This window comes from Ranitomeya variabilis, chromosome 1 (genome assembly GCF_051348905.1).
Source record: "Ranitomeya variabilis isolate aRanVar5 chromosome 1, aRanVar5.hap1, whole genome shotgun sequence".
NCBI classification, from domain to species: domain Eukaryota; kingdom Metazoa; phylum Chordata; class Amphibia; order Anura; family Dendrobatidae; genus Ranitomeya; species Ranitomeya variabilis.
The window spans coordinates 982,528,121-982,542,839 of NC_135232.1; the positions used below are offsets into that span (position 1 = coordinate 982,528,121).

Below are 14,719 nucleotides of genomic sequence, written 5' to 3' on the forward strand. Positions count from 1 at the left end.
GAGTCATCACTATAAATATTGGGCCCTTGTATAAACTTGATGTATTTGTCAATAAAAGTGTAAAAACGTGTGGAATGCTGTACTTCGTAACGATGGAAACCTCCGACTCAAAAATGTAAAAATTCGGAAGCAGCCTCAAAACTCTTGACAATGACTGTATATTTAATAATGAAGTCAGAAAACTGTGATAGATTATAATTAACCTATGTGCTGAGCAAAAAAGATAAATATTAAATAGATATAAAATACACAAACAGAACTATGGCTATAATGAAGCAAACACTAGAACTATTTGCAGATACATTTTTGCTGAACGAGCAGCCACCATGTCTCATGCACGTGTGACGTATTGATGTGCCGGAGTGTTACCTGTATATAGCATCCTCTTTCCCGAGGCATGAGCCCAGCAGGACAAGGAGGTTGAGGGCCGACCACTATGAATTGGATGCATGCTGTGCTGCCTGGCAGTCAAATGACATGAGAAGTTCTGTAACTTATGAATGGCTGAAGCCCGATCTGTCCGCAGTCACTGAGCAGTGTAATAATATCTTTGTCCATTGACTAAACAATGTTTCCCCAGCAACAAAGTCACCAGGACAACTAGAGATGACAATGGTAGTGGATACTATTGAGAATGGTCCTTTGGAAAGGTGTCCTCAGGCACAGTATAGACTACAACAAACAAGCAAGATACATCATTTCCCATGCACCATTATCATTTCAACTCTCCTAATGGACTGAAATTGAATGTTCCAGTTTTGAAGTGTCTGTCCAAGCAAATCAGCCACAAGAAATGACTGCAAACATAGACTTGTCAGTCAACCTGTTGTTATTTAGTGTTTGAATTAGCTTGGTCAGGTACTGGTGTAAAGCAAAGCAGAGCATTGGTTTATAGACAATGTAGAATGGTGGCGTGATGAAAAAATATTATCAAGATACAGTTAAATAATCAATATGGGCTTAAAGTGCAGACTCTCAGCTTTAACTTGAGGGTATTCACATCCTAATTGGAGTAAGGGTTTAGGAATTACAGTGCTTTAATCTGCAACTTCCTCTTTTTTTAAAGAGACCAAAAGTATTTGGACAATTATCTCAGAAGCTCTTTAATGAGCTGCATGGGCTGTCCCAGCATTTATTCATTATCATTTAAGTCTGTAAAAGATCTGGTGCTGATTCTAGGTGTGACATTTGCATTTGGAAACTGTTGCTGTGAACCCACAACATGCGGTCAATGGAGCTCTCAATGGAAGAGAAACAGTCTAGCAATAGGCTGAAAAAAAAGAAATCCATAAAAGAGATTACAGAAATGTAGCGAGTAGCCAAATCAACAGTTTGGTACATTCTGCAAAAAAAATCTCACTTATGAGCTTGGGAACTCAAAAAGGCCTTGACGTCCACAGAAGACAACAGTGGTGGATGATCGCAGAATATTATCCATGGCAAAGAAAAACACCGTCATGGTTTCTCCCATGTGTGTACATAGGTAAAGATCTGTTAATCAACTGAATGCGGCCATCATTGGACTAGTAACATCTCTCTCCCTATGTTCTGCGTCCATCTTTTCAAACTATGTGTTCTCTTAAATGCCACAGCATTCACTGTAAAATATACAGGTCTGAAATTGTGCAGCCAGGCTCTGATTCATGCTGTCTGGGGTCAGTGCAGCATGAATCTAAGAACAAGTTTCCTTTTACAGTACATCTTCAATATTTTTTCTTTTTTTATTTATATACACCTTTTGCAGTCATTTTCTGCTGGACTACAAACATACTACAGACCCCCAAAAGCCCCAAACTATTTAGCAGCTATTCATAGTTTGCAGAATGATCTTGATTCACTAGAACACTGTACTATACGGACTGCTGCCTATAGTGTCTCTTACCCTAATTCCTCCCTGGAGACTGATTTTGATCCTGCACCACTTGTCTATTACCTGATAGTCCCCTAAGAACACAACACCTGCCGTCTAGAGTTGTATAAAGCCAACCATGACACTTTGCTGCCTGTCAATTACCATTCCCATGTCTATTGCTAATTATGTCTGCTGCATTTTATGGTCGCATTTTTTCTTTTCTGAAGCATATATTATCTCTCCCTGCAAATTTTGTTCAGAGAGGAGAACATACATGAATACCTGTATAAGGTAAGCACACATACAGTTAGGTCCATATATATTTGGACAGAGACAACATTTTTCTAATTTTGGTTATAGACATTACCACAATGAATTTTAAACAAAACAATTCAGATGCAGTTGAAGTTCAGACTTTCAGCTTTCATTTGAGGGTATCCACATTAAAATTGGATGAAGGGTTTAGGAGTTTCAGCTCCTTAACATGTGCGACCCTGTTTTTAAAGGGATTAAAAGTAATTGGACAGATTCAATAATTTTAAATAAAATGTTCATTTTCAGTACTTGGCTGAAAACCCTTTGTTGGCAATGACTGCCTGAAGTATTGAACTCATGGACATCACCAGGCTCTGTGTTTCCACCTTTTTGATGCTCTGCCAGGCCTTCACTGCGGTGGTTTTCAGTTGCTGTTTGTTTGTGGGCCTTTCTGTCTGAAGTTTCGTCTTTAACAAGTGAAATGCATGCTCAATTGAGTTGAGATCAGGTGACTGACTTGGCCATTCAAGAATATTCCACTTCTTTGCTTTAATAAACTCCTGGGTTGCTTTGGATTTATGTTTTGGGTCATTGTCCATCTGTATTATGAAACTACGACTAATCAGTTTGGCTGCATTTGGCTGGATCTGTGCACACAGTATGGCTCTGAATACCTCAGAATTCATTCGGCTGCTTCTGTCCTGTGTCACATCATCAATAAACACTAGTGACCCAGTGCCACTGGTAGCCATGCATGCCCAAGCCATCACACTGCCTCTGCCGTGTTTCACAGATGATGTGGTATGCTTTGGATCATGAGCTGTACCACACCTTCCCCATACTTTTCTCTTTCCATCATTCTGGTAGAGGTTGATCTTGGTTTCATCTGTCCAAAGAATGTTCTTCCAGAACTGTGCTGGCTTTTTTAGATGTTTTTTAGCAAAGTCCAGTCTCGCCTTCTTATTCTTGATGCTTATGAGTGGCTTGCACCGTGCAGTGAACCCTCTGTATTTACTTTCATGCAGTCTTCTCTTTATGGTAGATTTGGATATTGATACGCCGACCTCCTGGAGAGTGTTGGTCACTGGGTTGGCTGTTGTGAAGGGGTTTCTCTTCACCATGGAGATTATTCTGCGATCATCCACCACTGTTGTCTTCCGTGGGCGCCCAGGTCTTTTTGCATTAATGAGTTCACCAGTGCTTTCTTTCTTTCTCACGATGGACCAAACTGTAGATTTTGCCACTCCTAATATTGTAGCAATTTCTCGGATGTGTTTTTTCCTGTTTTCACAGCTTAAGGAAGGCTTGTTTCACCTACATGGAGAGCTCCTTTGACCACATTTTTACTTCACAGCAAAGCCTTCCAAATGCAAGCACCACACGTCAAATCAACTCTAGGCCTTTTATCTGCTTAATTGAGAATGACATAACGAAGGGATTGCCCACACCTGTCCATGAAATAGCCTTGGAGTCAATTGTCCAATTACTTTTGGTCCCTTTAAAAACAGGGTGGCACATGTTAAAGAGCTGAAACTCCTAAAGCCTTCATCCAATTTTAATGTGGATACCCTCAAATGAAAGCTGAAAATCTGAACTTCAACTGCATCTGAATTGTTTTGTTTAAAATTCATTGTGGTAATGTCTATAACCAAAATTAGAAAAATGTTGTCTCTGTCCAAATATATATGGACCTAACTGTACATATGCACACTGATCAGCCATGTCACTAAAACCGCCTGCCTAATGTATAGATTGCCCACATTATTATCAGAACAGCACTAACAGTTTGAAGAATGGGGTCCACAAAACCTCTACGTGTAGGTGCCCCGTGGTATCTAGCACCAATATTTAATTTTTTAGGTGAAGTTGTCCTCTTTTTTTCAGCACATCCTACAGATGCTCAATCAAACTGTGATTTGAGAAAATCAAGGGTCAAGTCAGCACCTTGTTCTTAAACCTTTCCTATACAATTTTGAAGTGTGGTAGGGTGTTCAAACCAGAGGTGTATATAATTTAATGTAATGGGGCTGTGGAGATTTACTGTGGGGGGGTGATTTACTGTTTGTGAGTAGTGGGTAGATTTAGTGTAACGGGGCTGGGGGAGAGTTAGTATAATGGGGGATGATTTGAAGACACAAGTTTGGGGAGCAAGGAAGGGACAGGTTCAGACATTATATGTGGTGCTGGAGAAATTTGAAGACACAATATGAGGAGCAAAGGGTGTGATAGGGGCATGTATGTGGAAACAGTATGGGGGATGGGTGCATACACAGTATGATGACTGGGGGATGGGCCTGGCATTCAAGAGGCTTTGAGGGAGCTCATACTTTATATAGAGATGCTATGTAAGGGCTCATATTATATATACGGATGCTATGTGAGGCTCATATTGTACATAGTAGGCTATGTTGGGTTTATACTTTGTATAGGAGGCTATGTGGGGGCTCATACTGTTTAGGAGGCTATGTGGGAGCTCACAAAGTATATAGGAGAGGTTATGTGGGGGCTCATACTTTGTATAGGAGGCTATGTGGGGGCTCATATAATATAAAAGAGAGGTTATGTGGGGTCTCATACAGTATATAGGGAAGGATTTTTGGGTAGTCATTCTACATAAAGAGAGACTATATGAGGGCTCACACTATACTGTATATATGGAGGCTATGAGGGGCTCATACTGTTTATAGGAGGCTATGTGTGGGACTCACACTGCACATAGACTATGTGGGTGGCTCACACTATATAGGGGCTATGTGGTGGCTCATACTGTATATAGGAGGATAAGTGAGAGCTTATATTTTAGATCGTAAGCTATGTGCGGGCTCACACTGTAAATAGGGGGCTATCTGAAGGCTAAATGTATATAGGAAGCTATGTAGGGGCTCATACTGTATATAGGAGGCTATGTGTGGGCTCATACTGTATATAGCGTGGCTATGTGAAAGCTCATACTGTATATATAGGGAGGCGATGTGGGGCTCATATTGTATACATGAGCCAAAGTGAGGGCTCATACTTTATATAGGGGCTATGTGGGGGCTGACACTGTAAATAGGCTATGTGAGGGCTCATATTGTGTATAGGTCCGTGATTCCCCTGGCTCCTCTGCCTGCCTCCAGTCTTTGAATGACAGTTCACTGCTGAGATTTCAATCAGAGAAGGATGGTCATTCCAAGACCGGAGGCATGCGGATGTGGCGGGGAGTCACAGACAGGAAGGAGAAGGACCAGTACACAGTCTGGCTTCTGTGCACCGAAATGTAATTAGCAGAAAACGTCAAATGTTTATTAAAGAAGAACCACAAAGCGGATTTCTTCACCAAAGGTATCAATGTAATTACTATTACAGTCATGTCTTTACTTACATTACAAAATTGTGATGACAGGTTCTCTTTAACACCAGAGATCTTGAGAATGATAAGGAATAAAAAACTAATATATATCTGAAGATTTTAGAACTTTTCAACGCAATACAGTGACTGAGCTTGATTACATAAAACTAAAAATCCTTTCCAAAAATAAGACTTTATTCATGAAAAAAAAGAATGAAAAGAAATATAAGATTCAGTTTGGCATCTTCCCTCTAAAGTGTGCCGCTCCAGGCAACCACCTAATATGTCTGCACAGTAAGTACAGGCCAGTCACTTCCTCTGAAGCTCTGCCAGTATACTTGTATAACTAGTTTTATTGGCCCATAAATATGTAGGCATAGAAATCGTAGTATTTATTTATTTTTATAAAAAAAACCTGTTAGCATTACTGACCTGTTTGGTCTGTTTTGGTAAATACTTGTATACCACCCAACAATTATTTTTATACAACTCTTTGCTGTGTGAATTCTGTTACTCCTAGAAATATATGATTAATTTAACAACTAGACACTAGCACTCCAATTGTCAAAAGGGTGTAATCCTAGAAACAGAAAGTCTCTTTTGCCTGCAAAAAATCATTGCCCTCTTCAATTCATGACCCACCTGCTCAGTCATCCCCATGACAGGGACTTTTGAGTCATGCAAGGAAAACTGACTTTCTGCTTCTTAGAAGGATTCAAATTTTCACAAAATGGGGGAGCCATATAAGGTAAAAAAAAATAATTTACTGGGTAGAAGGGCAAAATGAGCAATAGTAAGTATGTAAAGATGAAGAAGAGCTTGTGTACTCTCCTTGAAGACACTGTTATTGTGTTTTATGTAGAATGTATTTTACTGTATGTATTTTATCCCCTTGTGGGCTGCAGTGTCCTGTCAGGCAGAAAGGACACGATTAACTGTAGAGCCGGCCCACAGTTGGGAGGAGTGGAGTGGGGTTTAATAGAGGAGTTCCTGGTTTTATGTAGAGAGTAGTGAGTTGGAAGTGAACTAGAGAAGATATAGGATTCACAGAGCTGTATCCAGGTGTGCTGAAGATAATCAGTATTGCAATGAAGTAGCAAGCATTACAACAGACAAGCAACAAGGACGGCAAAATCGCTTCTCAGCCAGGCATGTTGGGGAGCCTAATAGAAGAACCTCAGAGTGTTGGTGAAGTGTTAGCCATACTTGGAATACAGGCAGCCAGGCTGGAGCACATCAGTAAGGTGGTAGCTAGTGAGAGCTCCTTTACACCCTTCACACAGAGTGCAGTTAGGGTACAATGGTCACAGCAAAACACATGTGGCCCTGTTCCAGGAAGATGGAGGTCCCCAAAGTAGCCTGCTGTAAACTAGCAACATTAACCACAAGTTTTGTACCACCATCTATAATCACAACGTAGAGAAGGTCGGACTGGCCTGGTGGGGTATTGGGGAAATCCCTGGTGGGCCCTTGCAGTGGACCAGAGAGATGGTGGTGGGAAGGAGAGAAAAAAAAAGACTGTGGTTTTTAGGGGCTTGGGCCCTTTAAAAGCGCAGGTAGAGTGTGTGGGGGGCGCACGCACAAAGCATTCATTACCTGAACCACCGCATCTCACGTTCCGATCATCACTGACGAGTATTCGCATGTTGTCATGAGGACGCCGCCTGGCGCCAGGGGCGCAGGCAGTTAAAAGGAATCTTTTTTTTCTCTCTCTGTGCAGGAGGCCAGGACAAAGGACCAGGATGGATACGTGGGGGCCCAGGATGGATATATATGGGAGGAGACAGGATGGATATATGGGGGGCCAGGATGGATATATATAGGGGCCAGGAAGGATATCTGGGGGCCAAGATGGATATATGGGGGAGCCAGGATATATAGAGGAGCCAGGGTAGATATATGGAGGGATCAGGACATGGGACTAGAATGGAAATATAGGAGGGGGGGGGCAGGATGGATATAAGGGGGAGCTAGGATATATGGAGGGGCCAGGATGGATATATGGGGGAGCTAGGATATATGGAGGGGCCAGGATGGATATATGGGGGAGCTATGATGGATATATGGGGGGCCAAGATGCATATATATATATGGGGGCCCATGATGGATATATGGGGGGCCAACATGGTGTTATAGAGGGGCCAGGACAAGGGACCAGGATGGATATATGGGGTAACCAGGATGGTTATATGGGGAGGGTAGGAATGGATATCTGGGAGACCAGGATGGATATCTGGGAGGCAATGATGGACAACTGGGGAGGCAGGATGGATATATGGGGTAGCCAAGATGGATATATGGGGAGCCAGGATGGATATATGGAGAAGCCAGGACAAGGGATCAGAATGGAAAAATGAAGGGGCAGGATGCATATATGGAGGTGCCAGAATGGATATGTGGGGGAGCTAGGTTGCATATATATGGGGGGCCAGGATGGATATATAGAGGGGCCAGGACAAGGGACCAGGATGGATATATGGGGGAGCCAGGATGGTTATATGGGGGGTGGGGCAGGATGGATATATGAGGGAGCCAGAATGGATATATGAGGGAGCCAGGATCGATATATGAGGGAGTCAGGATTGATACAAAGAGGGACCAGGACAGGGGACCAGAATGTAAAAATGGGGGGGCAGGATGAATATATGGGGGAGCTAGGATGCATATATATTGGAGGCCAGGATGGATGTATAGTGGGGCCAGGACAAGGGACCAGGATGGATATATGGGGGAGCCAGGATGGTTATATGGGGGGAGCAGGATGGATATATGGGGGCCCAGGATGGATATATGAGGGAGCCAGGATGGATATATGAGGGAGCCAGGATTGATTCAAAGAGGGACCAGGACAAGGGACCAGAAAGGAAAAATGGGGGGGCAGGATGAATATATGGGGGAGCTAGGATGCATATATATTGGAGGCCAGAATGGATGTATAGTGGGACCAGGACAAGGGACCAGGATGGATATATTGGGGAGCCAAGATGGTTATATGTGAGGAAGGATAGATATCTGGGGGGGGGGGGCAGGATGGATATCTGGGGGAGCCAGGATGGATATATGGGGGACCTTGGATGCATATATTGGAGGCCAGGATGGATATATAGAGGGGCCAGGACAAGGGACTATAATGGATATATGAGGGTAGGTGGGTGGGATGGATATCTGGGGGGGGGCAGGATAGATATATGGGGGAGCCATGATGGATATATAGGGGGCCAGGACAAGAGACCAGAATGGAAAAATAGGGGGGCAGGATGGATATATGTAGGGCCCATGATGGATATATGGAGATGCCAGCATGGATATATGGAGGGATCAGGATGGATATATGGGGGAGTCAGGATGGATATATGGAGAGCCAGGATGTATGTATGGAGGAGCCAGGATGGATGTATGGAGAAGCCAGGATGGATGTATGGAGGAGCCAGGATGGATATATGGAGGGGCCAGGATGGATATATGGAGGTGAAGCGATGGCCAGGGGACCACCACGGTGCAGGAAGACCACTGTACACAAGATGAGGTACAAACAACAAAGGGTAGATTTATTGGAAGGCAAGGAATGAAGTGGATGAGGAAGATACAAACAGGGGTATGCGATGGCAAAAGATAATTTACAAGAGTTATATTCTTTAGCTTGCCGTAAAATAGCACGGTGCGCCAACTGTTACAGACTCAATATATGTTACACAAGTAAATGCAAACAATAAACAAAGATATATGCTACTCTACGTATAACCTCCCTGGCCTTTACTAAACAGGCCACACTGCTGCCGTGTTCTGACTATTGAAACCTACACTAGGCCCTGACATGTGCACAAAACAGGAACAAACTCACGGTGATGTTGGGGACTCAGATCCAGTCCCGGGGGTCCCCCAGCAGTCTAGTATGGTGGTGGGCACGGCTCTCTGCCAGCTCCATGAAACGTGGTCTTCTCCTTGCTTCTGGGTCCTGGAGGTGCTCCTGAAAACTGTAAATCCCTTTCTCGGTATCTTCGTGGCTCCTCGAACTAACACAGGACAGCCAGCCTCGCTGCACCTGGAAAAGTCTATCAAATCTCACAAGTCCACTCCGTTACAGGCTGGGGGTCCTCTCTTGCAGCTATATCAGGACACAGTTCTCCTCTCTTGCAGCTATCAGCACAAAGTTCTCTCTGCAGCAGCCTCAGCTCACACACACAGTTCAGGCTCTACCCCTGCCATCTGCACAGTCCAGTCCATTCATATAGTCTATTGCAGGGGAGAAGCAGAACATTCCATCACGCCAGACAAGGGGGTGCAGTCTCTTTAAGTAACAGCATGTTTCTTACTGTTCATAACAGCACCACCCTCCTACAGAGGGGCCAGGATGGATATATGGGGACCAGGATGGATATATGAAGGGGCCAGGATGGATATATGGAGGGGCCAGGACGGATATATGAGAGAGCAAGAATGGATATTTGGGGGAGCCAGGATGGATATATGGGGGTCCAAGATAGATATATGGGTGGGCAGGACAAGGGACATATGGGGGCCAGTATGTATAGCTGGAGGGGGCAGGATGGATAACTGGGGGGCAGGCTATACAAGGGACATAGGGGGCCAGGCTAGGGCATATGTAAAGATTAAGAAGAGCTTGTGTAGTCTCCCTGAAGGCACTGTTATTGTATTTTATGTGGAATGTATTTTACTGTATGTATTTTATCCCCTTGTGGGCTCCACCGTGACATGCCAGGGTCCACCTCGCGCGACTCACTCACCTCAATACCCGGCATGCTGCCGGCACTGGGGACCGGAGCGTTCAGCTTAATAGAAATACATGCAGCCGCACGCTCCAGTCCTGAGTGCTGGCGGCAGTGCCGGGTATTGAGGCGAGAGACTCGCGTGAGTTTCTCGCATTGCACTCGCAAGTGTGAGCCCGGCCTTAAGGTAAAAGAATGTTACTGCACCCTCCTGGCAACCCATCCATTTGGTATGTAGGGCTTCCGAAGTAAACCTAAGCCAGAGAAGTTCTTTGCACGTACACATTGCTAGATAGTATGATGACTGCAAAATACTAAAAACTTTGATGGGAGTACTTTAAAAATCTTTTCCAGTCTCAGGAATAGATGAAATTTTAGTTCTATATGTAGCACCTTCGTCCCTGCACGCTTCTCTCCTCCCTCGGCAGGGACTCCGACTCACTCATTGCCGTGGCCCCCCGTCCTTCACTTCCTCCTTCTCCAGCTGCTGCCCCGGGGTCTGCACATGGCTCATCGATCCCTGGACACTGTGCTTAGGGCACACACCGCCTCTTTCTTAAAGTGACAGCGAGCTCCGTCCTAAAGTGTCCCCAGCCGATGACTGGGAGACAATTATTAATTAAGGCACCTCCACCTGAATGGAGGTGCCAGAGCAATGTGTAAAGTCAGTTGTCTGCATGCTTGCTAGTTGTCAGGTCACTAGTACCCGCCAATTAGTTTGTCTGTACTGTACCTGTTTGCCTATACTTGCCTTGTGTCCCTGTATTCCAACCGTGCCCACCAGCACCTGCCTGTATATCAGTCTTACCCGCCTGCACCAACCTGCCTGTATATCAGCTGTGCCCGTCCGCACCTGCATGCCTGTATATCAGCCGTGCCTGCCTGCACCAGTCTGGTTGTATATCAGCCTACCTGCCAGCACCTGCCTGCCCCTACATCAGCCGTGCCTGTCTGCACTAGCCTGCCTACTTGTATATTAGCTGTGTCCACCTGCACCAGCTTGTCCATATATCAGTCGTGCCTGCCAGTACCTGCCTTTATGGATCGCCCCACCAGGGTAGCGGGGTACTCCGTACCAGGTCCAGTCTTAAAGGGGATGTCACGGTAGCTGCAACCCGGTTCATGGCCCTGGGCGTCCAATTAAAGGGGAAGGTCTTTAAAGGGATTTGTAATGTCTATTGTTCGTGACGCCACCTGTGGTATTCGGTCAGTGGGACCGATGCTGCTTAAGGGGCTTCTCTGGGGCGATGGTATGGCAGCTAGATCGTATAACTTCCCACAGGTGAAGTATGTCCTCAGGGCTCCTACGGTGTGTGGCAAAGGTGGTGTATGCCGACGAATAATTGAAGGACACAGAGTTTGCAGTCTTTTACCTGGTTTACTGATGGTAGCAGTCTTGAGTCCAGGGTACCAGGTGTAGGTTAGCTGTAGTCCGGCCAGCTTGGAGGCAATAAAGGATCCCACTTCAGGTGAGGTCCGTAAGCCTTTCCTACTTGCGCCAGATGGCGAGGTCCCTGTGACTTAAAGCTTGCTGACAGGGTCCCCTCTCTCCTTTCTTAAGACAGATGTCTGTACGATAGGCAGTTTGAGCCTGTTTATAGGATCTCTTAGATGACCCGGCTCTTAGGGTTACTGCTTCACCTCAGACTTGTTACAGGCAATTGACATATAGTCCTATGCCCTCCAGTTCTGTCGCGCAACCTGGAGAACAACACGACCTCGGGCTCCCAGTACCCGGCTTCTCCGCTCTGGCTCTGAGGGTGTCCTTCTGCTGTTCCCCTCCTGAGCCCTTTCCTCCACTGTGCTTCTTCCCTCTAAGCTCCTTCACAATTCAACTCCTCACGATATCTCTCTTTCCAGGGGTAGCAGCTCCCTTGTGGCTGCTTGGCCTCTATGTCTGCTCCAGACGTCCTTCTCCTCTCCTCACTCCTCTACAACTGAACTCGCTCCTCCTCCAGACCAGGATACATATAGCGAAGGGACGCTCCCCGGAATCTGGGTTCAGAGCTCCCCTTCCTAGATTCAGATGTGTTGAATGCGAGTACCTTACCTGATAAAAAGAATCCCCCTTGCCTCCAAGCGTGACATCACCCTCCACAAAGGGAAGGCAACATCACTGCAGCAATGGGCCACCTGTGGTACTGCATTTACATATGCCGAGCCTGCCTGTACCAGCTGTCCTGTATACCAGCCATGCCTGCCTGCACCTGATGTGCCAGTCTGTATACCTGCCATGCCAGTCTGTATACTGGCCGTATTTGCAATGCCAGTCTGTATACTAGCCATACCTGTCTGCACCTGCCGTGCCAGTCTGTATACCAGATGTACCTGTCTACACCTGTTGTGCCTCCCATTATTCCTGTCATGCCTGACTATGCTTATCAAGTTTATCTACTCTTGTCCGTTCCATCTACCTGTCTCTTTGGGGGTCAGCTGCCGTACGTCCGAAGTCTGTCCTGAAAGTAGCACCTGGTGTCCATCTGGAGCAAAGTCTAATCCCAGCATCAGGGGCTCTAGTGAAAAGTCAGGTGTTCGCCTAGTCACCACCACCAGTGGCTCCACTACCGCCGTTATACTATAGTTTATAGTTTGTTGCCTTGGTTAACTGCCGCCCTGCAGTCTTAGAGTTGCCAGTTACCTAGGCAAACCTTTAGTTAACAGAGCCAATTTTAAATTTAAAGAAATACTTCCATCAAAGTTTTTATCCTCTTAATATATTGCAATCATCATATTATATAGCACCGTGTACTTACAATTGCTTATTTTTCCTTCTACCCAGTTAATTCTTCTGTTTTCTATTGGGTCTATGACATCATGTGATTAAAAACAGACTATCTGATTCCTTCTAAGCTCTATGTAGAAACATGAAGTCTCTTTTCACTGCATGGGCCATCATTAGAACTACAATTTTATGTCACTGAAAAGTCCCTGCCATTCTAGCTCCACCCCTCTTTAATGCCTGACCCAGCTGCTTTGCTCTCTTTGCTTTTATCTCCCTTCCTTGTTTCCTTTTGTCAGTAATATAGGATTGTAGTTCTAAGGGCTCATTCTCACCTGCGAGAAACTCGGTTGAGTCTCGCATGTTAATACCTGGCGCTACACCCGACACTCAGGAGCGGAGAGTGTGCGCATGTATTCCTATGCCACCGCACGCTCCGATCATTAACATGCGAGACTCATCCGAGTTTCTCGCAGGTAAGAATGAGCCCTAATGCTGACTCATGCAAGGAAAAGAGACTTCCTGGGCTGCATGCTGTCATTTTGATTAATTCACTGTTTTTTTATGTATATAATTTTTATTGAAAATTTTGTTAAGCAGTAAAGTCAGCATTATTAGCAAAATAATCGAATATGCAGACTGGGTAAACTGGGTAAATAAGGTTACTAAAACTAACATATTAATTATTAATTCACTGGGTATTATTTTGAAAGAACAGGCTAAAGCCCAGTTGCACAACACAAAAAAGAAAATAGGGTAACCATTACACTAAACCATAAACCATTATAAAAGCCATCGTAGAAACTGTATATAAGGTTAAAGATTCACTAATTGCTAGTCACTAACGCTGTCAATCAGTCAATTTTTCTAATCTCTCAATTATTAATATGGAGTAGCCCTAGGTTATACTTTATGTCCTCTAGGATGTACCAGGTGGTTGAGACGAAAGGCCCTACGATTTTCTTTTTCTCCTTGAGACTACAAATATTTTACAATACAATGTTTTCACTTCAAGAGAAACTTTCCTGTTTGTGATCCCTTATTTGTAATTCCATCTCCTTATTCCATCACCATAAAGTGCTGAGTTATCAGTTCTGAGATAGAATGGGAGGAGGGCTTCAGCCAATGCTTAAGGATTAGTTTTTTGGTAAATATTAATATAGTGTGGAGAAGTTTTGAAGGACCTTTACTTATGTTTGTTGGCCGTATCAGTTTCCTTGTAGTGTAGAGGGCCGCTTGAGGAGACAATTGTCATTCAGAGCTCCAAAGGGTGCCCTCACTAGATCTGAGACTGACTTCCAAAAAGATTCTGTATCTGAGCAGTGCCAAAAACCGTGAATAAGGTCAGAATTGGAAAGATGGCATTTGGGGCATGCTATTAGTCTATCAAATAGTGGATCCCCTTTCAGGATGTTAAATTGAACTTGTCACCTGAAATAATGCTATTAACTTGTAGATATGGGTTTAATCTGCATGTTAATAGCATTGTGAACCTGCCCGGCGCCCGTACATAGATGGCATGGGTTCAGTCACCGTCAGTGTATAGAGAGAGGCAGCTCTAACTTCCCTCTGGCACTGACAGCAGGCGCTAATGCTGAGGAAGCTGTCTGTCAGTGAGGAGCGCAGTTACAGTCACTGCTGTCTATACACTGACGGTGACTGAACCTGGGCTTGCGCTGTCCTCGTGACTGAAACTTGAGCATTGCCGGGGGGAATAAAGTTACTTTCCTCCCAGTAAGGTGCGTCTACATACGGGGAGACAATTCCTGGTATATGTGTACCCACCAATCACAGTGCCTCAATGTAGAAGACTTTCTCAGGTAATTTCAATTAGA

The 14,719-nt window shown here is 44.8% G+C and overlaps 1 protein-coding gene across 2 annotated transcripts in view; it reads right to left on the reverse strand.

Moving 5' to 3' along the window:
- Positions 1 to 12,694, reverse strand: part of SPMIP2 (sperm microtubule inner protein 2) — a 43,829-nt gene extending 31,135 nt beyond the window's left edge. Inside the window, exon 1 of one of the 2 annotated variants that reach the window (XM_077279441.1) lies at positions 12,580 to 12,694. In XM_077279441.1, the coding sequence (XP_077135556.1) occupies positions 12,580 to 12,670 (91 nt within the window). In that variant the 5' untranslated portion in view covers positions 12,671 to 12,694. Of the gene's footprint in view, positions 1 to 369; positions 543 to 12,579 lie in introns of those variants that run through there. The other variant, XM_077279442.1, reaches the window with a different exon arrangement.
- Positions 12,695 to 14,719: the final 2,025 nt, after the last annotated feature.